Source organism: Drosophila nasuta, chromosome 2L (assembly GCF_023558535.2).
Source record: "Drosophila nasuta strain 15112-1781.00 chromosome 2L, ASM2355853v1, whole genome shotgun sequence".
Lineage (NCBI taxonomy): Eukaryota > Metazoa > Arthropoda > Insecta > Diptera > Drosophilidae > Drosophila > Drosophila nasuta.
In genome coordinates, this window is record NC_083455.1 from 14,312,995 (window position 1) to 14,339,981 (window position 26,987).

Below are 26,987 nucleotides of genomic sequence, written 5' to 3' on the forward strand. Positions count from 1 at the left end.
AACGTCGACGACGCGATAAGCAAAAGGAGAATAAAAGACGCGGCCATAAACAAAGCGCCTCAAACTATGCAACGAGAAAAAGTAAAAGATGGCAGCGAGTTGCGTTGAGTGCAACTGGCGAAATGGCAGAGGCAAAGGCAAAGGCAACTGGTGACTGGACGAATGGACGAGTGGTAACTGGGCTGTTTAGTATTAAGCTAAATTGCGGCAGATGGCGGTTAGACAGAGCAACAACAAAAAGAGGGAGAAACTGTTAGAGAGAAAAAGAGAAGAATAGAATGAAATAAAGAAAGAGAAACTCGCACATATCACGTTGTCTGGTAAAAATGGTCGCATAAGCGATTTTTATTTCGCTTTGTAAGTTAATTTGCGCACTATTGTCTACCCTCGAGCAGCGGGGGAGGGGAAGGGCAATTGTATAGTCGGACAAGTTGTGGTCGTTGTAGTTGTTGTTGTTGTTGTTGTTGATGCTGTTGTTGCGGATGTTGTGCTCAGTGTGGCTGCTTTTGTGTGGCGCACATCGCCTTTTGCACTTTTTAATGTAATTCAATTTCAATGAAATTTAATCGTCCGTACATGCTTCGCTTTCCTCCTCCTCCTCCGCCTCCTACTTCTGCTTCCCCTCGCCCACTGGCTTTCATTTTAACATTATTTGCGTCATTTGTGGTGGTTAATTTCAGTGCGCGCTTTTACTATTCAATTATGTCCATTGCCGATCGCATTTTTTATGCGCTCTTCTTTATGTGACCAGCTCTCGCTCTGTCTCTTTCCTACTGCTTTACTGCTCCTTTGTGTCCTTGCGGGCGGCGCTAATGCTTTGCCTGTTGTCACATTATGTGTAGTTGTTCCCATTATTGTTGTCGTTGTTGCCATTGTTGTTGCTGTTGATGCTTTCATTGTTATGAAAAATTAAATAGGCATAAATCATGCTAATGGCGCATTCAAAATTTATTATGCTTTAAACCCATGCAGTGCATCAATTTATTTATGTATTTGCAATTATGTGTGTCCCGCGGATTACGGGGTGGTTTCATCACTGACAGGTCCTGCCGCTTCACTCACTCGATTGAGTCATACTTAAATTACTGAGTATGAGTTGTAGTTTGATTTATCTCATTTGGATTTCAATTAGATGATTGAAAACAACAAAAAAAAAAGTATAACAAAAAAATACTTTCTGTTTTAGGGTGTCACAATTGTTGGCAGTTTAATTTTATTATTGTGTGTGGTGCTTTTTTAATTAGGCTTAAGAGTCCGACCATTAATCAAATGTAGAACGAGAGAATCTAATGATAAGTCTTTAATACTGTTCAAAAATTATATTAAACATAGATGGGAATAAAATGCGATTTTTATTACGATGAAATATATTTCATATAAGTGATAATTGTAGAAGTTATTTAGGAAATACTTTTGTGTCTTAGTTGCCTTAGCTGATAATCTGGTATACTTTGTACTCTTTGGCATTTTTTGTACTTATTGGTATATTTTTGTACTCTTTAGTATAGTTTGAATGTTGTAATCTATCGACATACCAGAAATGTTTTAGTATTTTTTCGGTATATTATTTTTGGTATATTTTTAAAATATGCTTTTTATTGAAAATGGGCTGCGAGTCACTTTGTCGGATAATCTAGTATATTTTGTATGCTTTGATTCCTTTTTAGTTTTTTTTGTGTTTGGTATATTACTTCAGCATATTTTTAGAATTTAGTTTTATTGAAAATGGGTAGTATTCAATTTACGCTTTCGCTTAATAATATTTACACAGGCGGTTATATTTATGTAGTTAAATTTAGCCGAATTTGTACCTCAAGACTTTCAGTGCTATCGCTACACAAATCATAATATCATAGAAACAACAAAAAGCTAATTCTTAGACTAAAACTAACAGCAAACGAGTTGCAAAACATTTCGCCTTGGCATGAATAATTTTTGTGGGTGAGCTCTGTTTAATCCGTGGCAAGAGCGACCCACATAATGCAAATTGCTCATATAATTTGCACAGCAGCGTCGATGTCATTCATCAGCCTTGCGCAAAGGACGACACTGAGAACGAAAATGCCGCGGGTTTTGTCGGGTTTTTAGACAAATTTCCAAGGATTAAGTGAAGCGACGCTTTGGCTGCAAAATCTTGCATGTTGTTGTACGCTGTTGTTGCACGCAACGTTGCAAATGTTGCAACATTCTCGCAGCTTGGCACAGCTTTGCGCTTCATTCCATTTATTATGTCTGTGTTTATCTCCTTTTTTTCATTGCCAAAAATATTTCAAGTGGGTTCAGAGCGAAAGCACAATGCTTTTTATTTGGTTTTAGGATATCCTTTTCTAGCAGACAACAACAATAACAACAGTAACAGCAACACAAAACGCAGCGCAGCGCAGCTTTCATTGCAAATTTTTCATACGCACACCACACGACATCAAGGCAACACAACACAGATGCAGATACAGTGCACAGATACATTTGCCATTGCAGATACATTCACTCCTGCATAGATACAGATACAAATACAGGAAGCAAGCGACTGGCTTTGAATGGGCCGCTGTCAGTAGTTTTGGCTAGATTTGTTAAACTGATGCTCGAGCAGTGTATTCAAAGCGGTTATCTAAGCTAACAGATGTGGATTGACTTGATATATTCATTGGAATATTAACTGAATGTTGTCTATACAGATTGTGTGTAAATGGTTTAATAGATCTGCATAGTAAATAGATCAGACAAAACGATATTTATTCCATATTTTTAATGAATTCTGCGTATAAACTTTAGCTGGTTATATTTTAAATTTTCAGCAAAACACAAGTTGAATCTCTTTAATCTAATTCAAAATGGCTATCAAGCAATTTTGCATGCATTGATTGAGATAATATACTCAATGAAATTTTAACACAAAGTTGTCTATCAATAAATAAAATTATCAAATGGATTTTTATTCTATATATTTAAAGAATTATGCGTAACAATTTTGGATAGTTATAATTTAAGTTTCCTGCATATCTCAAGTTTAATGTCTTCAAAGAGTGAATGAAATCTTTTTATCATATCTTGATTGAGATATGGAACTCAATTTAATTTCAATATATAGAATAAACTGATTTTATAAAGTATTCGCCAGCTTATTACGTTGTAAATGTAATAGTTTTAGTGCCTCTAAAAATTAATAAATTCTACAATCATAGAAATACTATTTAGATGTCAAATAGATGAAAAACTATCTCAATCTTATAAACCAAATTAATGAAAGTGAAAGTGACACTAATTATATTTAGAATCATCAGCAAATAATATTTTTAAATGTCTAAAATATAGTGTCATTTAAATAAACTTATTTTAGTACTTTCCAATGCCAAAAAAACGGTATTGAATTTGAAGATGAAATAATATTTTAACAGACGCCTATTTTTTTAAGACGCATCAAATGGAATATCTATAAGATACTTTAATAGTAGCACAAAATACAATACAAATTAAGAGGACTCAAATTCAGTATCTTTAAGATACTTTAATATTATTATATTACAACGGACAATATCTTTACTTTATATTATAGTACATTCGCTAGTCGTTTAATTTGCAGCTCGATATAAATCTTATTCGCGTTGCTATTGCTTTTGTTTTGGCATTGTTTTTGGCCTTTGCCCACCTATCGCTGGCATTGTTGTTTACATGTTCATTCGCGGGATTTTTCACTTGAAATTGGAAAGACGACGGCGACGTTTCGCGGCGCACAGAAACACACACACACACACATACACACACATTTACAGACAAAGAGCTAAGACCCCCGTGCCTCACATGTTAAGCGTCGTCGTCTCTATCTATTACTATTCCTAGTATAGAGTGCTTTTAAATGGAGGCAGAGGAAGTTGGGCAGCAGCAGCTTATTGTGTGTGGATGGCCACCATTGTAGCAATAAATGAAGTTTTTGGCTTTGGGTCCAATGCTTTGTGGCTTGCCGTTTGCATTAAGCTTGTTATAGCTTTAATTTCGCAGCATCCTTGCGCAAATCGCATCAACACAGCTGGAGATCGTTAAATAATTCATGTCAGACCAACGAAAAAAAAAAAAACCAAACGAAACGAAGAGCAAAAAATGTACTAAGTGAGCGGCCAAATAAAACAAGAAAAGAAACGCAATGAAAGCCAAATTAAGCAGTTGAAACCGTTTAGCCAGAGCCAGAGCCAGAGAAAGAAACGATGCCTTCGCTCTTTGGACGCAGCTGGGCGCCGGTTTTCGCCTGATTTACGGTGCAATAATTTTCATCTCATTTTCATTACTTTTGGGCTTAGCTCGCAGTCCTTTTGCATAAGGACCTGCCAGCCTGTTGGCCAAGGTGAGAGACTGTGCTCCTGTTTAACTCCAATGCTATTTATCATTTCCACAACGTTTATGTATGAGTGTTGCCCTCGCTGATATGGGTTAGCAATGGGCGCCAATGCCAATGTCATTTTACATCCAATAGGCTGCTTAAATTCCCCTTCTTTCGGTGTGTGTGCACAGCTGCAGAGTTTCCAGGACACGTTTTTCTATGTCATCAAGTGCCTGACAAAGTTGTGAACAAGTCGCATCGCACACACGCAAAAAAATAAAGGATCAAAATAAGGCTGGAACAACAGCGCGAATGGCAAACGACGGCTGTGACACTTCACAACGACGACAGATTTACATCATTTATTGCACAGACAGGTAACAGGTGGTGGCAACAGCAACAAGCAACAGCAACAGAGAACGAAACGAAACAACTATTACAATTGTAAGCGAATTTGCCATTCTCTGTTGTACTACACTTGTATTTGTGTGTTTTCCATTTAGTTTATTGATGTCAAAAACTGCGACTTTGTTGGCGCGGTTGGTTTTTGGTGCCATTGAAAATGCAAAACGAATTTTAGATTTCACCAACGATCGATAGGTAAAACTTTTGCAAAACAAATCGATAGTGCAAATAAATAATCAGCTTGAATGTTTTTTTACTATCGACTACTGAAATATACCAAAGGTTATACTTGGTATTTTTATATATTTCTCTAAGCAAAATATATCAAAGTGTACAAAATATGCCAGTTTGTCTGTCTTCTAAAAACTGTATATATATGTATACGAAAAGTTATTTTTGGTATTTTTTTATTTCTACATTCAAAATATACCAAAGATGCTAAAATATGCTTCCTATCGATAATTAAAATACACATATAGTTATAGTTGGTATATCCTCATACGCCGACAATCAAAATATAACATAGTATACCACAAAATGTGCTTACTATCATCTCTTAAATATACCAAAGGTTATATTTTCTATATGATCATACTCCTACATTCAACGTATACCATAGAGAACCAAATATGCCAATTGTCAATTGCCAATCATATCAAGAATTTTGTATGAAACTTTCACACAATCATTATTCACAATACATAGATTAGACAATTTCTATTAGATATTAATTATATCTATTATTATTTGAGTAAACTGTCAACGCTAAAAAATTATAACAGTTTTCTCTAGTGTTGTGTAGTCTTTTCTAATTTTGATGAACTTGTTCATTTGTATATACCTTTTCTGTAACACTTCTCATTAATATAGCTGACTCATCAATTGGTTGCTTGTTATTATTTATACCCGAACAACTCAGCTACTCAATATATAATCCCGGTTCTGATTGTACTACGATAAGACAACCACATGCAATTTATAGCATAAAATATTTAATAGCATTGTGTCAGAAATATAAAATAATGAATTGTTCATCAAAACTTCTCACTAATTGAACTTAGTGCGCAAAAATAAGCTAATGAGCACAAATATCAAGGAATTTATTCCCTCACTTCACTTGCAACCCAACACTAGCATTCATTTTTTACAAACACAATTGACACTACAAAGCACAGACATTATTACTCAAAATACTATACAATTACACAATTGATTTGTAATTTTATATCGTTATTTGCGTTATGTTTCTGGATGCCGATGGAAACCCAAAAGAGATAACTCTCGAAAATCTGGATGAATATCCATACAGTTTGGTAAGCTCAATTTTAAACTACTAAGCACTTGCAAACAAAAACTTGCAAATTTACTTCAGCATGGCGTGATGCTGCTAACATCGGCTGATTACGAAGTTTTTATTCCACCACGTTGGCATGGCACAATTTACAGCACCGAAGAGCTGCTGGACACCTATCGCCGACGCTTTCAGGTGAGAGAAAACACATAACATACAAGTGTATTATTTGTATTATTTCCAATCAGCCCGATTGCACGCTGTTGACTTTTCATGCACTGGAGCCCTACGAACCGGAATTAATCTGCTGCGAACGCGTTGTCATCGAGATAACTGTTCTGCCAGCCGGTCAAACTTTGCACTCGGGTACCGATATCGTTGTGTTTCTGGTCAAAATTTACGATGTCAACACACTAATCACCAAAGAACTGGGCACCGAATTGAATTTCTTTCCCACCACCCATCATTATCATGTCCGCATCATGGCCGAAGGCATCGATATGCTCTACATCGATGAGCGAGCCTATGGCAGCGAATCTGCCTGCTATCAGCAACAATGTGTGCACAATCTCTTAAAGAAACTGCATCCGTTGGGTGTCAGGGGACTGACGGGGAAGACGCTGCCCGACCATCTCAATGGCATGTGCCGCAAACTGGATGAAGTAGAAAGAAGTAGAAACTCTCAATAAATCTAACGTCTAATCTGATGGAGACGCATTAGTTGCGGCTGACTGAGCGAAGATGTCAACGAGGATGTCAAGTTAAATTGCAGTCTTGTTCTTGTTACTTTCCAATTTGGCAATATTCAAAAAAAAAAGTAAGAGAAAAACTCTCTAATTTTATCTTCCATGTAAACCATTACTAATATAACTCTTTATAGAAATGTGCATAGGCCAAAATTGTGACTGAATGTGAATACTTAACATATTCGAATTTTATATCAATTTTATTAGCAAGACAAAATCTGGCTTAATATTTTGCAGTTGCATTTATTCTGCAATAACTTCTTGAAATATGTGTAAATTCTGGCATGTAAAGCATTAGTTTCTTTCAGCTTCTTCGTTGATGTTTTAATTAAACAAACAATTACTACAAATTGTAGCTATATGTTAAATTATTTTCGTCTTTTGTCATCATTTTATTATCAATATAAAATTGTATCTTCATATTTGCAGCAACATTTTCACAACTTTTTACAAAATTTGAAAATTTTGTATGTAAAGCATTATTCTTTTATTGTTTTAAATACCCTAAATTGTTGCTAAATGTTATATGATTGATGAACTTTTGTTATATCTTTATTATCAATAGATTGTGACTATATTTTTCGCTGTATCCTTTTCTCTACCAACTTCTTGTAAATCATTACTAATTTGTTTGAGTTTTAAGTTACTCAAAATTGTTTTGTAGATTTTATTCTAAGCACATATTCTCATTAAGAGATGGCAAAAATCGTGCACTTAATTGTTTCAGAATATTTACAGAATACAGAATATTTATGAGAAAACTCGACCTAAATCTCAATCAATTGTATAGAATTTATCCTGAGACGAAAAATTGTAGCAGAATATTTAAAAATTTATATTTTCCGTACTAATTGAAAGCTTTCAGAATTTCCTTGTTTTGAAATTTTAGTAGGATTTAAATCCAATTTTGTTGTTCAATATTGTATTGAAAATATTATCTGTAGATTTTATCCTTAGATGAGATTATTTGTACATGTTTATTTTCTTTCCTAATTGAAAGCTTGCAGAATTTCTTTACTATTTAAATTGGTTCTTTTAAAACTTGCCCAATTTTGTTGCTCAATATTATATCTAAAAATATTATTTTAACATTTTGTGGCTGAATGCTCGTAGTTGGAGTTTCACCCTTTGAGAATGCCCTGTACTATATTTCATACTATATTTTTGCGCTATTGACCGAACGAGCAAGCGACAGTTATGCAAAGTGTTTGCCTTTTGCCTTTTAAAGTACCCCGCTCACTGCATTAGTATTCATATAACAAAATAGCATCTATGGCTTCGAATATAATACATATTTTGCTGTGCTATGGCAAATCCCTTTAGGCCGAACGCTGCGTGACATCTTTGCTCTCATTTTTTGGTTTTTGTTTTCCCTTCTGTCGCTCTCTTTCTCGCTTCGACTTCTACTTGTACAATAATAATCTTCTTTTGGTCTTTTCAATGCGGCCTTTGGCTATTTTATGGCTTTGCAATCGTTCTGTGTCTGTGCCTGGAATATCTAATGGATGCGTGCAACTAATTGAGTTGGCCTCCCAGGCAAAGGATTTCCTTGCCACCACACCATTGTGGATTCATGTTTGCATTTTTGTCCAACAACAAAAAAGAAAACCTTTTTAGCATAACATCATACATTTGTGGCTTAGACTTTAATGGCCAAAAAAGGTTTAAAGGATTTGCAATCGAAGAAACATGAAAACATGTCAGAAAGCACAAAACACACAAAGCTAATAATACTTTTTGGCAAAATCAAAAGCTTTCTGAGCTCCTTAGATATGTCATCGATATAGTTTAGTTGTCAACAGAATCGATGAAATTGAATATCGCTTGCATAAAATTCGACTTTTTCACTGAGGTTTGTTTAGTCCCCGCCCTCAAAATACGCAATCCTTAGTCTTGGTCTCGATGTTAGCTCATAAATTCGTAGAGCACATACTCGCATGACAACTTAAGTGCGGTCAATGTTTGGGGTGCCTCTTCCATTAGGAAAACAATTACAGACAACGCCACTGACAGGCGGCCAAGGCAAGGGCAAAGCAAGGCACAAAAGCAAAACCAGTGCGTGAATGTTGTTAGCTGAATCGAAAACACACTCGGCAATCGCCGTAGTCGCCACATCCGCCATTTCCACACTGAGAAGATAACATTCAGCGACTGGGTCATAAATTACAAATATGTCGTCGCTGGACTTGGAGTCTCTATCTCTCTCGCTCTCTCTCTCATACTCAGTGTGTGTCTATTAGCAGCCTTAGAATGTCCAAGTTTGACAATGCTTAGGCTTAGTTTGGGCCGCTCTTCTGCTCGACTTGGGGCTTAAACCCGTTTTTGACCTCCCTTCTGTTCTCTGTGTCCTTTGCTACAGCTCTCTCTCAGGCTCGTTTATCAAGTGCAGCCAACCGCGACAGCTGTTGGTCTCCCGCTTAGCCGAAAACAGTTTAAAACCTTTTTTAAAGTGCCCATCGATAGCTAGTTTGAAGAAGTTTCACAATCAAGGTAAATTTAGCGATTATTTATAGAAACTATGAAACATATTATTATAATTTATATACATATTTTATAATATGTTGTTTTTTATTCGTTTTATCACATCTGTAGCTCAACTGCCTGAATACCCTGTAATCAAAAGTGAATGCAGAATTTATTAAAACAAACTTTTTTATTTGATACGAGTTGATTATGACTTAATCTTGAATTCAGAAATGAATTGACAAAAAGTCTAGGGTATACAAATCTATTATCTTATGCATTGCATCTTTCTGTTTGAAACTTTGTGGAATATTTACAAACTTTAAAGTTCTGGAATAAACAAATATTTATATGTGCACATAATAAGGAGCTCTGACTGTAAGCAAATATTGTGATTATTTGACTGTCGTGTTAAAAGCTTGCTACTGTTTACTTTTAAAATTAAGAGAGACACTTAAAAGTTAAAAATGTTAATTATTATTATTATTATTATTATTAATATTAATATTATTATATATTATCATTATTATTATTTTTATTATTATTATTATTATTATTATTATTATTATTATTATTATTATTATTATTATTATTATTATTATTATTATTATTATTATTATTATTATTATTATTATTATTATTATTATTATTATTATTATTATTATTATTATTATTATTATTATTATTATTATTATTATTATTATTATTATTATTAATATTATTATTGTTTTCTTTTTACTTTGCGTTTGTCTTTTACGTTATATTTATCAGTCTTCCCTTAGCTCATACTACAAACTACTATAAATACCCTACAATCCATAATTCTTACTCAATTGTTCATATTTATTTCTCCTTCTAAAAATAATTTCGATGATTTAATCTACATATTTCAAATCATGAAATGTTTAGTCTATAGTATATATAAGTTGAGTGAAACAAACTTGGAAATTTTGTCAAAACAGTTGCAGTTGATACTTTGCAAAGTAAACAAATCAAATTATTGCCGCAAAATATATTAATAATGAAACGACTGGCAAGGCTTGTGATTATTTTGCTGGCGTGTGCACAGATTAATGCCGATAACTCGGTAGACCAGGGCAAACGAATTGAAATGAATAATACAAATATACGATTATTAAAAACCCAAATCGATGATGCAGTTAACGAAATAAACATAATCAAATCATTGGAAGAAATGAAAACAGTGCTTGCCGCTTTAAGGCTCGAAATGTTGAAAATATATCCAACTTATTGTTTACCTGATGGAAAATCTGCCGGAAATCATAGCATTCAGTTAAGTGATAAAACTATTGAGGTGATCTGTGAAGCGGCAACTGCCGGACCTGGATGGATAATAATCCAACGACGCATCGATGACGATGTCAAATTTGATCGGTCTTTCAGGGAGTACAAGGATGGATTTGGCAACTTGGAGAACAGTTTTTTTATTGGACTTCGCAATTTGTATGCATTGTTATCAGTTCAGCAGCACGAACTGTTCATAGCTCTTGAAAGTTTAAGCGGCGAAACGCGTTATGCCAGATACAATAACTTTCAAATTGGCAATGAGAATGCCAGATTCAAGCTGTTATCTTTGGGTGAATATGAAGGAACTGCTGGAAATGGATTACACAATTCTCTGGGCAACAAGTTCTTACCCTACGATTCCACAATCATTACGTACGAAAAAGTTACTAATAACGGTTGGTGGATTGACGAGGCTCGAAATGGCATAGAAAGGTAAGAAGTTTAGGAATGAAAACAGTGCAAGAAATCTAGTTTTAATTGTTTACTTTTTTTTTACTTTTTTTCATAAGCAATCTTAATGATATCATTAGTCAATGGAACACTTGGCCTGTCAGCTTCAAGTCTGTGAAGATGATGATACGTCCCATAATGCAAACCAATCGCTCGTGTGAAGCGAAGAAAGAAGTTCAAAATATTGCGACAAGAGTTCGCGATTGGTTTGGCTATTAAACTTTATTTTTGATTTATTATGAAAGCATTTGTTTCTATATAAATCCTTTTTATTTTAAATAAATATCAGAATATCAACTCGATAAGTCATTCAATTGTTTTTTAGGGAATGTTATCAGTTACATAAAAGTTCATTTGTATTATGATCGCCTTAAGATTGGAAATGAGGCGAACGAATATGAGGTGAAAATATCGTAAGAATAACAATATCAGAGATATTAACAATGGTTGGTGGTATAATTACAATCTCCTTAGAAGTTGAATAGCATAATTGACTAGAAATTTTAATTATTTTACTCTCATTACGTTTAAATTTATTTAAATATCTGAATGCAGACACTGATGCCATCTCCATAAATTCGTAATTTTGATTCGAGCTAAAACTTAGAAATTTACATTTTCATTCATAAATAAATATTTTGTTTTTTTTCATACTTGTTTTTTGTCGAGTCTATTTCCAAATCAACAAAATAGAATCAAGTTCAAGTTGAACAAAATAATAGGTCAGATGTCAGTCGCGTTCTTATCGCAAGCACTGAGAGATGCCAACAAATGCGATTAGAACACAGAGAAAGCAATTATTCTATTTTGAATTATTCTCTATTATTCAATACTTTTATTTCAGAAAATGTGCTCAAACATTTTTTTAAGATACGCAATTAGTACTACTAAAATCTATCCTCTTGACAATTAGTTTAATAACAGTTAATTAATCTGAAGTGTGTTAAATTGTTATTTGTATTCAGAGAAGCGTTTAAAGCTGGACAAATAATAAATTAATAAATGGTTTAAAGCAGTTTAAACCAGTTGTTTTGGATTTGACGACAAATATAAATTTTGAGCTGCTGAGTTTATCAGTAAAAATATTCAAACATTTTCTGCTACTTGGCAAATCATTGACAAATTTGTATTAAACTGAATTCTGATAAATTGTTTATATTCATAGAAGCGCTGAAAAGTGTAGATAGATTTCAATAATTGGCTGAAAGAATTTAAGCTCAACGCTTTCGCTTTCTGAAATCCCAGAAATATTTTTGGTAGCATTTTATCAGCTTAAATCGTATTAGAAAATGTTTGAACAAACTGAACTATGATTTATTTTATGATTATATTCATAACAACGCTTCAGAGTGGACTTTGTCAATAGCGCAGTAATTGGCTGCAAGAATTTAAACCAATCGCTTTCGACTGGTTTTGTTTTTCGTTTGCATTTGATATGCCTGTCATTCCTATGTCAAGCCTCCCGCTTTGTCCACATATAAGATTAGCTTGTGTTTGAGGGCTGCGGCAACAAATAAATTCTAATGCCCAACATAAATTATACAAAGTACCTTACCCACAAAGCAGAGAAATATCAGTTTTTGGCCTCACGTAACGCCTTCGACCGGGCGTCACATGTGTGTCTAAGTGATTTTCAATAAGTTGCCAGCCAGTTTAGTTGTTCTTGGGGAGAGGGGGGTCAAAGTTTTTGGGGCACGATTTTTCACAGCTACAGATGTCTATATTCGTGCGGCAGAAAGTAGCATAATTTATGGCGCCTTCCCCGCAAAATGCTTCGAAGTGTTGGGGGGAGGGGGGAGGCAGACATGTGTGTGTGTATGGCGCTTGCTATTCTAGCGAATTTTCGCAAGCGTCAATAATGACGAGCGATTTCTCATCGCCACATTGGATTGGGAGGCACAGCGAGCGCTCTCATTTCGCCAAAGCACCAGCCATTTGCAGCAGCTGCGACCTTTGATATCCACAGCCGAATTCCCACACACACAAACACACACACACACACACAGAGAGAGAGAGACGGTGGCACGTTTCTGTCACGCGGCACGTAAAAACAAACTTGATTTTCGGCCATCAAAAGCGCCATCAGTCTTCCACAATGTCTGACAAATGTTTTCTTTGACTTTCGCCCAATGTTCTTCGTATCGAAGACGTGCTCGCAACGTTTTGATTTCTTGTCATATATTTCTACGAAATTATTTTATAATCACATTTCTATTGCATCAGGATCTCATTTCAAGCAATAATCAGCGCAGAATGCAACGCATGTGCTTGTCACATTGTTGACGAAGTTGATAATTGAAAAACAAGTTAAGCAAATCGCAAAACTATTCATAATATTGAAACATAAAAAAATAGGAGCACAATGAATGTGCTTGTCACAATGTTGACGGAATTGATAATTGGAAAAGAAGCGAAACGAATCTCCACAAAGTATTCATCATATTTAAACATAAAACAAGTATGAAAGCTTTAGTCGAGTGTGCTCGACTGTGAGATACTCGCTACCCATTGTGAATAACAGCAAAACAGAGCGATATTATTCTGACTTAATTAATATACCGCAAAAATACTAAATTATACCAAAGGGTTTATTTGGTATATTGGTATATATTTATATATGATTGACACTTAAAATATACCATAGAGTGCAAAATATACCAAATTGTCAGACAAAGCAAAAAAGAGCCTTAGTTAGTTGGCGTTTTTGCCCACACAAAAGAATTTCTTAAATAACTTTTACAATTTTTAGCTAATCAGGTATATACCAAGAATACCAAAAGATATATTTGGTATATTGATACAGTATTATATTCAAAATTAACCACACAGTGCCAAATATACCAAAAATCTTTAATCTAGCTTTAAACTTACGCTTTTTATTCGATTTTGGGCGAACCAAAAATTTTAAGAAACTTGATCAGCGTGCAAACATTACAAGTGTTGACTCTATCTTTTATAGTCTCTGAGATATATGTAGATGATTAAACGGACAGACGGACAGACAGACAGATGGACATGGCAATATCGTCTCCGCTGTTGACGCTGATCAAGAATATATGTATATACTTCTGCCTGTTACATACATTGTAACATCTAAAAGTCTACCCTATGGGTAGCGGGTATAAAAATAGGAGCACAAATTATGATATTTTGTAGATGCAAAAAACAAATTTTTATTAGTATAGCAAATTCTTTAAGCATTTTTTTGTAATCCAGCCAAGAAACCGAACTAAAAGAAAGAGCTGATACAAAGTTTAAGAGTGATTTTAGTATCACTTTCCAGCTGGTTAGACATGCTAGTGCACAAACAAGACCAGAGAAAGGACAACTAAACGACATGCTGAAAAATTCAGTTGGCCATTAGAAGGCGAGGGCAACGGAAAAGTTTTCTCATTTGAAAGATTTGCAGCTGGCACTGGACGCGTTTGCCATTAATGCAATCGAAGGGCAGTTTTGGGCTATGATGGTCCTTAGCTTATGGTAAATGCCACCAAAATGACAAAACGAAGAGAAGAGAAGAGAAGAGCTGGAAAAAAATGGCAAGCAAATCAGGGCCAAAACGACAGCGCAAAACGAAAAATTGCAATTGTGACAATGGTGACAATCTGCAGGCGACAGGCAAAGAAAGAGAGAGAGCTAGACAAACAGACGGCATCGCTGACATCCTTGGCTACGTCTTCATCTCCAGCTCCTGAACTGAGGCAGAGAACGTCAAGAAAACGGCGACACTTACAATCAGTATGAAATTTACGCGATTTTCATTGCGGCAAATGGTTCGTTTTTGGTATTAACATTTCTTGCCAACAACCTAAAGTATGTGTGAGTGTGTAGGTGTAGGGGAAATTGATGCAGGAAATGTTAGCGCAGGGGGGAAAGGCAAAAGATGCGTACCAGAAGCTTTGCCAATTCTCATATTTATATGCGCTTTACTCATCGGGATAAGGCAACTTTGTAGTCAGTTTTGCGACTGCCCCTAAAACTATGCAATTCTAGTTTTTAAGGGTTTCTTTCTTATTGGTAAATGTAATAGGGCAGTTAGTAGAGGCAACATTTCAATTGAATCAGATAAAACCTAAGCAATAACTCTTGTCTCTTATAATAATTGAAAAAAGCAAACTATTGTATACATTTCGGAAATATAATTAATTGCTTATTATAGTATTTCTTTTTAGATCTCATAGCTTCAGGAATGCGAAAAGCTTTCGAAAGCTCTTATTTAACGTTTCGGCATTTAGTGAAATATTTTAAGTGAATTTAAAAATATCTTTATAAAAGGGGAAATTACACTTACCTTTTTCTATCAAATCTTAATTTAATTGTTATAATTTACGACCGTACGCGTAATCCCGGCTCATGCCATTTGAGTATCTTAAAAGAAAACAAGAAATAATAAATATGGAAAATCAAATCAATATTAATATTTAATTAAAATCTTTATATAATAGAAAAATTAAATTAAATAAATTTTAATATTTTATTTAAAACTTTATACAATTTTTTTTTTTCTTTAAAGACCAACAAAATTAACAAAATTTGAATATGAGAATAATACTCAAAAAGATAAGATCATAAATTAAAAGCTGAGCTTACCTTAATTCTAATGACATCGTGCATTTTATTATAATTTATAACCGAACGTGTAATTCCGGCTCATGCTATTTGTGTATCTTAAAATATATAAAAAAATAAATAAGAATATAAAAATAGGTAAATTAAATTAATTAAAATATTAAAAGTTGTGCCTACCTTAAAATCAAATAGCATCATACATTTAAAAGTTAAAATTTACAACCGTACGTGTAATCCCGGATCATGTCATTTGTGTTTCTTTAAAATTAAAAGAAAGAAAGAACTTTAATTTTGATGAAAATTAAATAATTTTTAATAAAACAAAACATGTACAGATATTAAATTTAATAAATCAAATAAATTTAAATATTTAAATAATATAAATACATTTATAATGTAGTGAGCATCTCTAGTATCGCAGGCCAAAGAGCTTTGCTCAGCTTACCTTTAAATAAAACGACAACGCAGCGTTGCACAAAAGTGACAACGATTAAAGTGTATTCCATATTCGCATATTCACATTTTATTATCATTTCCGCTTCTTGTTATTTTTCACGTAGTGTTTTCTCTTTCGCGGCTGCCACGGGCCAAAAATGGCATCAGCTGCACTTGCTGCGCGGATATATGCTGTATGCTGAGCCGTTTTCTCATCACTTCCCACCTCCAATCAGACTCCTCTTCCCCCCCTCCACCCAACCAATGTCGCCATCTTCCACGCACGCTGACTGACTTTGGCGTGTTCGCTGGCATAATGCAATAAGCGTAGCCAACGATAGCGACAACATCGTCTTCGTCTTCGTTTTCGACTTCCTTTTTCTTGGCTCTTCGCCTTCCTCGCAGCCACTCTCTCTCTCTTTCTCTCTCTCGCGCGCGCGCTTGCTCTAACTTTGAGCCTTACGGCAAACAACAATCAACGGGTGCTAAGTTCGCTGCCAACCAAAGACGCAGCAGGCAGTCAAGTGTATGTGGGTGGGAGCAAGAGGGGGCGACGACGAACGCATGTGTGCCAGACAGGTTATGCGCTATAAAAAATTTAAGAAATTACCGACGGTGGCAAGGCGAAACGACAATACTTATTGCACAAATCAAAATACTTTTCTACTGCACACTCAAACACACACACACACACATACCTTCGTCCTTTGTTGTCTGCATCGGTTGAAAGTTGAACGCAGCACACAACTGATGCTCGAACAACAAGCTGCTAAATAAATTATGTTTTATTTGCAGCTTCAAATAAGCACTCACTTTTAACACTTTTTTACACTTAAACGCACTTGAAAAAATATACACTGCACTTACACTCGAAAAAAAACACCTTATATAAAACAAAAATGCACTTTCACTCAAAAAAAAAATGGCTTACGAATTTACTTTCATAAAAAAAATACACTTACCCTCAAAAAAAAATGCACTTTATATAAAAAAATTAACTTTCACTCACAAAAAAAATCGCTTGCATTTCACTCAAAAAAAAAATGCACTTAAGCTTTGCTTACATTTAAAAAAAATACACTAACACTTTCACCTAAAAAAAAATACATTTACGCTTTTGCTTGCACTGAAAAAATACACTTGCAGTGGCACAAAAAAAAAGAGCATAAGCTTTTGATTTCGAACCCATTAAAAACTCACTTAAAAAAAATTGCCTACGCATTCACTTGCACTCAAAAAAAAAAATACGATTGCACTTACACAGTGCTTTCGCTTTCAATTAAAAAGGACACACTTTTCACTTTGCTCACTCAAAAAAAAAACCCTTCATTACTAGCTGCTAGCTACGAGAGCTAGACAACAACCAAATATATGCTGATTGCTACAACACTTTGTAGCATTCAGCTTACGAGACACTTGCACTTAAAAAAATCACTCGCGCGCGATTTGCCCGCCGACGATTGGCGACGCGCGCCAAAATCTCAGCGCACCCAACTTTAAGGTTCATAGAGTCACGAAGGAAGGATGCTCTGCCGAACACGAACAAGCAAAGGCGCACGACGAACGGTTGCGCACTTTGCTATGCAGCGATCGTGCTGACGTCACGACTGCGCGAGTTGCCGCGAGTGCCACTTGCATCCGTTATACTATGTGAAAAAAATTTTAAATGCTGTGCTGTATTTGTGCATTGCTTATATACTTTTAATTGCATGAATACACTAAATATGATATATGATTTTATTGCAGTTTTTCATTTACTTGCACAGATTATATGCAACCGTTTATTATTTATGCTGTACTCTTCAATCACATGCATACGCGCTTATTTGTATGCTATTCATTATTAAAATCACTTTTTAACAATACGCAATTAACGCACACACTTGTTACTAGTATTAACAGCTAGTAAACTCTTTAATTTATAGCGGTTATATGAAGCGAACTCAAAAATTGTGCACTTCACTACGCTGTCACTTTTGTGCAGCTTGACGAACCAAATAAAACTGAAGTCAAATTCGAAATTAGAATGCTAATTAGGTTGCGCTGCAGAAAGGATAAAGCGAAACGAAGATCGAATGACGTTCGGCAAATGCAGGCTTGCTGCACACGAGCGCACTTCGTGCGAGATCGTTTTTCGAATTGCATGTGGCCAAGATAACGGTTCATTTTCGAAGCAATACTTTTTGTTGTTGCTGCTGTCGAATTTGAAGGCTTGTCTTCGAACTTTAAATTGTGGCATGATTGTGTTGCACGTGTGCAATTCTTTTCTTTGTCCTTTTGGATTTGTGTGTTTGTGTTTCTTTTTTGCTTTCTGTGTTGCTATGTGACATTTTTTGTGCATTTGATTTTACATTTTGCTTTACATGTTGCTTTGTGCCTTTTTTTGTGCTTTTGATTTGTAGCATTTGCGTTTTAACTAAAAATGATCTGACTTTATTTAAGTAATCTGCTTTAAATGCTAAATTCCGCACTTTTAATAGTAAAGCACAAAGCCAAAGTAAAATCAACTTTAAAAGTAGCCAAGCGTCCGGCTGTGAATGTGTGAGTGTGTGGGTTATTGTACGTGCCAATGTGTGTGTGTGTAATCCAAATTGCGTCATGTTGTGCATTTCTCAGGCGTGTTGCATTCTCTTTGGCTAAGCCGCAAAGGAATTAGGTTAAAGGTCATCATCATGCAATGAGTGCTACGCTTTTGTCATTGTTTGGTGTTTCTTTTCATTGTGCTGGTCATTTTTATTAAAGCCTTAAGGCTGCCTGTTTTTGTTCACTGCAAACAACGCCAAGCAAAATAATAATTGCAAAAAAAAATTGTAATTCAATTTGTTTAACCATTTTTGCAAAAAGGCAGCCACTCAATTAAATGGCCGCATGCAACTGATTTTTGTTTTTAATACCCTGCAGCTATAGCTTTTAAGGCTATATCAGTTTACGGTCGTAATTATATAAATAAATAAAATTTGCAAAGTGCTGGCGCCATCTAGGGAGCGTTCGTTGACTGGAGTTGAGGTTGAGCAGTTGAGAAGGAGGAGGAGGAGAACAACAACGAAAAAGAGAATGAAATGACATGAGACAAAATGCCTATGAAACGCATAACCGCAAAATACACTTAAAAGGCAAAATGATTCAATTGTGTGCGTGTGTGTGTGTGTGAGAATGGCTCGTGTAAGTGTATTTAATGCATGTGCATGTGCCTTTGTCTGTGTATTAGTGCACTAAAGCCGCATTCGACGCTTTCTGTCCAGTTGGTCGGCTTATGGCATCGGTTTCACAGTCGTGTCGGTTGCCTTTGATAAAATTATACACACACTCTCACACACACACACATACATAAGAGGCGTCGCATTGCACCTGTTTCAAACTCAAACATTCGCCAGCCAGTGTGTACATATTTTAAATTTAATTACTACACGCTGCATGCAAGCCAAATCCAAGCCAAGCCAACCGGCCATTCATCCTTCCATCCATCCATCCATCCATCCAGATCAAGCAACCCATATCCCATTTCCCTTTTCCATTCCCATTCCATAGATTATTTCATTTGTCGCATTGGCCCAGTCGCTGCACTGCCATAAATTCCCATACGAAAATAGTTGGCATACAAATGCAAGCATTTAAATATGAGAGGGTTGCTCAAGACATTTAAAATATATTTTAGGAATTTATAAAAAATAATTGATAATTAAATAAATTAAAATTAAATTATTAAATGAAAGCAGCAAATTTTCATTTAAGTCTTTTCTATTTTTAAATTTTTTAATTAGTATTTTTTCTTTAACTTTTCGTGCCACCCTCTCAAAACTCCAGGTGCCTTTTAACAGTCATATGCAAAAGGCTTTTCAGAGTCTCTTTGGAGTTTCGTCCTTTCGCCGTTGGTGCATTTTTGCACATTTAACTCAATTTGTGGCTTACATTTAATTAATTTAATAATACGTAAATGTAATTTTTTTAAATAACCGCAATACAACAATTTTCTGCTTGTGTGCGAACGTTTGCGTATGTGTGTGTGTGTGATTTCAATAAATAATAGCTGAGATGACTGCAAAGTTGCACTGCGAACAGCTCACTCGAGTCTGGTACAATGCAAAGCACACGACAGATGGCGCCAGCACGTGCATGCCCATAGATGACGCCACAAACTCATTCCACAAGCTGGCGAAAGCTTGTCGCTGGTGGTATGAATGTGGATGGTAAGAAGACAAAGGGCGAAATGGAAAAAAGAAAATATATGAAATAGAGTAAAAAGATTTACAAAAAAAAAATTTGAGTAACTTAAGCATTTAAAAATTGAAATCCAGTCAATGCTCCGTTTTTAAGGTAATTATAATTTTTGGTAAATTCAAATTTCAGAAATATTTTTTTTTTATGAACACACTTCTCATAAATACAATAGTTTTGTATACTTTATTTTACATTATACAAAAGTTTAACAAAAACCTCTATAGTTTATTTATATATTTGTTTATTTTTTATTCTATATTTTATATTATAAAAAAGTTGAACTGAAACTTAAACTTAAATATTCGCAGAAATACTTCAATATCTTAAATTTTACTTTATAGAAGAAAGTATGTTAGCATAATTTCAATAAATTAAATAAAGATACTAATATGTAATTGATTAGTATCTTTGACAAATATTTTATTTTACAATATTAAACATATCATTTTATTTGATAACTATAATAAATTGCTACGTATATTTGTATCAGAATAAATCGAAATTAGAATTTAATATACGTTTATTTAAATTGAATTTATATTAAATACAAATAAATATTAAAAAAGAAGGAGAATAAATATATATGTATAAGATTTCAATAAACCTGCATTTAAATTGTATTTATATTAAATAAAAAATGAAAAATAAACATATAATTTTATTTATTAATAATAATAAATTGCAGTTAGCTTACTCGCTTGTCAGCTGCCTATGCGGAAGCTTCAGCCAAACCATATTTTGTTGACATACGCTAACTTAAACAATTGCAAATTGTTGCTAACGTTGTTGACATCTAAATTCTGTTGTTGTTGTTCTTGTTTGAAATCATCAACTGCAGCTGATAAGCCGCAGTCGAAAGCGTAACGAGAACATTGTCAGACACGCCCTGCGTTTCCCCTCACTTCCAAAACACATCAAGAACTTTCATGGATCGCGAACACTTTTCACTTTTCATTTGTTTACAGCAACAAAACAATTGAGCAGCGTCGGCGCAATGTGCATTAAAAAAAAGCTTTTGAAATAAAAGCTTTTAACAGATGAATCTATATAAAGGAGATGCACTAAAGCCGCTTCAATTAGTCAGTTGCACAAAGCGAACGGGGAGACAAGTTACTCAAAAAGTAATTATCAATTAATCAGCGGATTTTTCGAGTGTCACAATGCAACATCAATCGCTTAGGTAAGTTTCCCGTAAACCAAAAAAACATAAAACAAACTTAACTAAATTAGGTTTTCCTCTCAGCACTTCAATTGGGCTGCTCATGTTTGTGGCTTTCAGCACAATCTTTGCTCAAGTGCCATTTCCCGGTCAATGTCCAGAGGTGAAGATAATGGACACTTTTGATTTGGATGCGGTAAGTGGCCTAAAACTTGTGCAAAATGTCAACACTTGATGCGGCACTTGAGCTCTGCCATAATCAATCAAAATGTTACTCAATTAACAATACATTTTAATTACTCGCAATTGTGTAATAGGCAATTCACAAACGTTCAAGTTTAATTAATTTCTAGTTGTTACAAACAAGATAAGTTTCTTAGGCACGTCAAGTGATAAGTTGTTGATCGACTTTTCAATGTTCTATAGGAAACAGCCGAGAGATGGCGCCACAACATCTTTATAAGAGTCTTTAAGTTAAGTTAACTCATAGATAGCTAAATTCTGAAATATGTTAACTCATTGATACTTATATAAACAAGTAAGATGTTGTTGATCGACTTTTCGTAATTCTAAAGGAAACTACTGAAAAATGGCGCCACAAGAATTTTGAATCAAGTTAGCTCATCTATAAATAAACTCAGAGTTAGCTTATCTCATAGTTACATATTTATATTGAGTCGAAGGCCCCAGCAGTTAGTACTCTCTTCTCTATTAAATGTAGAATTAAATACTAGATTTAATATAATAAAATAAAAAAAATAAGTATTTATATATCATATTTTTAGAAATTTTATTAAAAGAGAATCTTATACATGCATTTATCATCATTAATGAACACATGTTGATCGACCTTTCATAGTTCAATAGCAAACTGCCGAGAGATGGCGCCACAATAGCTTTATTAAAATCTTTAAATTAAGTTAACTCATGGATAACTAAACTCGGACTTAAGTCAACTTAATATTACCTGTATAAAGTAAGAAGTTGTTGATCGACTTTTCATAGTTCTATAGAAAACTGTCGAAAGATGGCGTCACAAGAAATTTGAATGAAGTTATCTCATAGTTAAATAAAATCAGAGTTAGCTTAGCTCTTAGTTACATATATCAAAACCATGTTTTATAGACATTTTATTAAAGGAAATTTTATATATACATATATCATACTTAATTAAAATATATACAAAAGCAATAGTCACCAAAATATTTACATTCATATTTATTTATATTTATAATTTTAAAGTGCTTGTTTTTGAACTTTTAATTTCAATTTTGACATAAGCCCGAATGCAAAATGATTCATGCTTTTCGCATTAATTTACTTATTAACTGCGCTTCTTAATTGTTTTATTTTTTGTTTTTTAAGTATATGGGAATCTGGTACGAACATTCAAAGTATCCGTTTGCCTTTGAGATTGGCAAAAAATGCATTTACGCTAACTACGAGAATATCGATAACTCCACAGTGTCTGTAGTGAATGCAGCCATCAATAGATTGTGAGTAGCTGACTTAACTCAATAATATTAAGTACATTTCAGTATCTAATATCGAATTCTTTTTGTGCAAATGTAGCACTGGAAATCCAACCAATGTAACAGGAACTGCAAAAGTTTTGGCACCCGCCCAACTGGCTGTGACTTTTTCTAAGAATCGTAAGTTGTAGAGACACAAATCTATATTTATTAATTTGTATATATAATTATGAATCTCCAAATCGATACCAGTTAATAATATTCTCTATATGTAAGTCAGTGTCTTCTAATCATTATTTATGAATCTGTAGCTATTCATTAGTCGCTATCTGCATTTGTATACAACATTTTATAAATATATTCAATTAATCTTATTTTATTTATGTTTATCTTTTATATCTTTAAATTTGCCTTTAATAATATTAATCTAAAGATCTTTATCAAATAACTTATATCTATAATTCATATTTATTTATTTCGAAATTTATTCATCTCTTAATCATCTTTAATCAATTTCCACATTTCTGAAACAAATTTGTATGTAGAAATCTTCATTTCTATTAGCATTTATGTCTGTCAGTATCTTTTTTTCTGTTCTTATTATCTGTATCTTCAAATCTGTAGATAGTTATGTGTAGTATAATTTGTATCTGAAAGTGTTTAACTATTTTTCTACTACTACATATTTTTAAAAAAAATTTGAATCTGTTAATCTGCATCTACTAAAAGGTATCTCAAAAATTTGATGTTATCTTTCTTACAAAAATCTGTAACTTTCCATTTGCCTATCGATATTTGTATCAACAACCATTTATGTATGTATCTTTTTTGTTATAATCATCGTCTATAATTTTTAATGTGTTACTTCATATTCATTAATATGTATATTTTAAAGTTATGTCAAGAATCTGAAAATCTTAATAATGTAGTAGCTTAAATTTTTCATTCTTTAATCTATCTTTACATATTTGTATCGATTAATCAGCAACTACAAATATTTCTCTTTTATATCTACAACCATTTTAGGTCTGTAATTTTTTGTGATATTTATCGTCTATTATGCATTTATTCATATTTATTATTATGTTTATTATAATGTGAACCCAAGAATTTGTAAATATTATTTTTGTTGAATAGTCTGTACCTTTATACATACTTATATTTCTTTATACTTTAAACTGAGTTTACAAATTTATATCAATTAATTAGCATCCACAAATCTTTCTCCATATTTGTATCTACAACCACTTTAGGTCTGTATCTTTTTGTGATATTCATTGTCTGCAATTTTTAATGTGTTAATCCATATTCATTAATATTATATGTATATTTTAAAGTTATGTCAAGAATCTGTAAATATTAATTATTGTTGAATAGTCTGTACCTTTATAACATAAATTCTTCATACTTTATTCTATCTTTACACATTTGTATCGATTAATTAACATCTACAAATCTTTCTCCATATTTGTATCTACAACCATTTTAGGTCTGTATCTTTTTGTGATATTCATTGCCTTTTGTGTTTGTTTGCCGTCATTTTAGAGGTGGCCAACAAAGCAAACTATCTGGTGCTGGGCACCGACTACGAATCGTACGCAGTTGTCTACAGTTGCACCGCCCTCACTCCGTTGGCCCATTTGAGTAAGTGTAAGGCGGAAGTCACGTCTCGCATTGACTTGGCCTTGGCTAATTTGGCATGCAAAACAGACTAAATCAGTTATTCGATTTGGCATAATTAATGCAAGTGCATAATTAATTGCATTACTTGGGAGACACTTGTTCAACACCGACAATCACAATCATAATCGATGCCAATTTTACAGAGCTCGTCTGGATATTGACCAGGGGAACGTGAAGCGACAATGGCGACCATCGATGACGCCCACAAGATACTCGATGACAATAAGATTAGCCAAACGGTGCTGATCAATACGTTGCAGAAGAACTGCCCCCAACTGGAGGGGGAATGCCACAGATGCCGCATTGCTGCAGCTGGATGAGAATGCATTTGACGGCAATGCGTTGAACGAGGCCATTGAGAGGGCATGAGAGTGGCTAAGACGCTTCTATCAGCGTCTTTTCGATATCTTTATGAACTTCTTAAACGAATGAATTCGACAACAAACTAAAGCTAAACTAAAATTATATTCGATTATTGAAGTGTAAATATTGTTCAAGACTTTTCAGTCGCTTTGTATTTACAATAAATATTTACGCAGAAAATGTTCTTAAATTAATACGACTTTAGTATTTCTTATTTTTAAAATGAAATGTTATTATTGTAGTTACAATAAATATTTACTCAGAAAAAAGCAATGAATATTATTCTACAAAATATTCTTAAATACGACTTAAGTCTAAAATATTTTTCATATTTAGAATGAAATAAAAGAGAAATTATTAAATCAAATTCGATCTTGATTTAAGAATAAACTTTCTTGGTTCAATTTTGACATACAAACAATCTTGTTTCAACATTTTATTCTTAATTTTACCACGTTTTTTCTTTCTGTGTATAAACGACAAAAATTCTTCAGCCAAGAATCGCAAATTTTCAGTTTAGATTATTTCATTTTTTTAAGCATACAATCTTTATTCTGATAAAGTTAAGTACGATTAATAAAAAATACAAAATTTAAGAGTTTGTATTCTACAAATTTGTTTAAAATTGTTAATCTATGTAAACAGAGCAAAAATTATAATTCCCTTGGACCCCAAGTCTAGTGTTGTTACTGATAACTTCGTAGTAGAGATTGGGCGAATTATTTGGCAAGCTTGTTCTGTTTGATATGAATTTGCAAGTATGTATTAAAAAAAAGTTAATATATGTATACAAATAAAATAAAATATACAAAATATTTAAAAAAAAAACGATGATTTCAAAATTTATTTATAAATATAAATACATATATTTATGTAAATTTAAATTTAATTCAATTGAGACAATAATATTCAATATTAATTCATATTCAAAATTATATAATATTATATATTCATATGAAAAAAAACGTATTATATTGAAATAAAACGTTCATTAAGAATTTTATGAACGTTTTTGATACTAAGATTTCTTAGTTGAATCAAGAATTTTCAGTCTCGTTGAAGATTTGACGCCGAAAATTTCTGATTTATGATATAAAGCAAGGCAACATTATGTTAAATTTTATTTACGTTTAAGTATCAATATTGGCTTTGAAGAAAACTGTATCAAACCTTTTTACATCAGCTTATTCTTTTTTTATGACAAAATAAAATCAAATTCTTAGAAGAATATAAAAGGGAATATTAAATCAATAAACAATTGATAAGTGAAGCCATTTCAATATTTATACTTTGTACCGGCAGGAAATGTATGTAACAGGTGGAAGGAGGCATCTCCGACCTTATAAAGTATATATATTCTTGATCAGCATCAATAGCCGAGACGACCATGTCCGTCTGTCCGTCCGTCCGTATGAAACACTGGATCTCAGAGACTATAAGAGATAGAGCTATAATATTTTTTCGACAGCATTTGTTATGTTTGCACGCAGATCAAGTTTGTTTCAAATTTTTGCCACGCCCACTTCCGTCCCCGCAAATCAAAAAATCGAATAACAAGCGTAATTTTAAAGCTAGAGCTTTTGGTATATACAATAATTACTAGAGTAGTTATGATTCCTGAAAATTTGGTTGCGATAAAACTGGTTGAAGTTATTAAAGAAATACTTTTGTATGGGCAAAAACGCCTACTTACTAGGGCTCTGAGTTGCTTTGGCCGACAATCTGGTACATTGTGCCGTCTATGGTATATTTTGAATGGTGTACTATATCGATATACCACATATACCATTTGGTATATTTTTAGTATTTTGCAGTATACTCGGTATATTTTGAGAAAAATACCGCAAAATATATTTCTATTATTTAAAATGGGTAGCGGGTATCTCACAGTCGAGTACACTCGACTGTAGCTTTCTTACTTGCTTATGACAAAACAAAATCAAATTCTTAGAATAGGGAGTATTAAATCAATAAACATTTGATGAGTGAAGTCATTTCAATATTTCTTATCAGAGTTTCATGGTGACAGTTCGGACTTCAATTGTAAGTTATCCTTTATTAGTAATGTTTGTAGATATATTTTCAATATGGGTTGCTGTTATGTATTTAAAAA

At 33.4% G+C, this 26,987-nt stretch overlaps 3 protein-coding genes across 3 annotated transcripts; all 3 read left to right on the forward strand.

Annotated features, from left to right (window-relative positions):
* Positions 1-5,817: 5,817 nt before the first annotated feature.
* Positions 5,818-7,107, forward strand: LOC132791601 (uncharacterized). The gene is made up of 4 exons (XM_060800605.1): positions 5,818-6,030; positions 6,090-6,203; positions 6,257-6,825; positions 6,889-7,107. The coding sequence occupies exons 1-3, from the start codon at positions 5,959-5,961 to the stop codon at positions 6,695-6,697; spliced, it is 627 nt and encodes a 208-aa protein (XP_060656588.1). The 5' UTR covers positions 5,818-5,958; the 3' UTR covers positions 6,698-6,825; positions 6,889-7,107.
* A 3,079-nt stretch (positions 7,108-10,186) lies between these two features.
* Positions 10,187-11,271, forward strand: LOC132794092 (fibroleukin-like). Its single transcript, XM_060804343.1, has 2 exons — positions 10,187-10,957; positions 11,035-11,271. The coding sequence occupies exons 1-2, from the start codon at positions 10,239-10,241 to the stop codon at positions 11,192-11,194; spliced, it is 879 nt and encodes a 292-aa protein (XP_060660326.1). The 5' UTR covers positions 10,187-10,238; the 3' UTR covers positions 11,195-11,271.
* Positions 11,272-21,267: 9,996 nt separating this feature from the next.
* Positions 21,268-25,070, forward strand: LOC132798812 (apolipoprotein D). The gene is given in 8 exon segments (XM_060810798.1): positions 21,268-21,377; positions 21,441-21,552; positions 22,722-22,852; positions 22,929-23,008; positions 24,374-24,472; positions 24,655-24,677; positions 24,679-24,792; positions 24,794-25,070. Coding segments are annotated over 8 exon segments (729 nt in total). The 5' UTR covers positions 21,268-21,357; the 3' UTR covers positions 24,944-25,070.
* Positions 25,071-26,987: the final 1,917 nt, after the last annotated feature.

What these genes read in the sequence shown, in the direction of transcription:
- LOC132791601 (XM_060800605.1), top strand. Translation starts at nt 5,959, where the DNA reads ATGTTTCTGGATGCCGATGGAAACCCAAAAGAGATAACTCTCGAAAAT. An exon ending in ATGAATATCCATACAGTTTG is followed by an intron (nt 6,031 to 6,089) that starts GTAAGCTCAATT and finishes AATTTACTTCAG; the next exon opens with CATGGCGTGATGCTGCTAAC. An exon ending in CCTATCGCCGACGCTTTCAG is followed by an intron (nt 6,204 to 6,256) that starts GTGAGAGAAAAC and finishes ATTTCCAATCAG; the next exon opens with CCCGATTGCACGCTGTTGAC.
- LOC132794092 (XM_060804343.1), top strand. Translation starts at nt 10,239, where the DNA reads ATGAAACGACTGGCAAGGCTTGTGATTATTTTGCTGGCGTGTGCACAG. An exon ending in GCTCGAAATGGCATAGAAAG is followed by an intron (nt 10,958 to 11,034) that starts GTAAGAAGTTTA and finishes TTTTTTCATAAG; the next exon opens with CAATCTTAATGATATCATTA.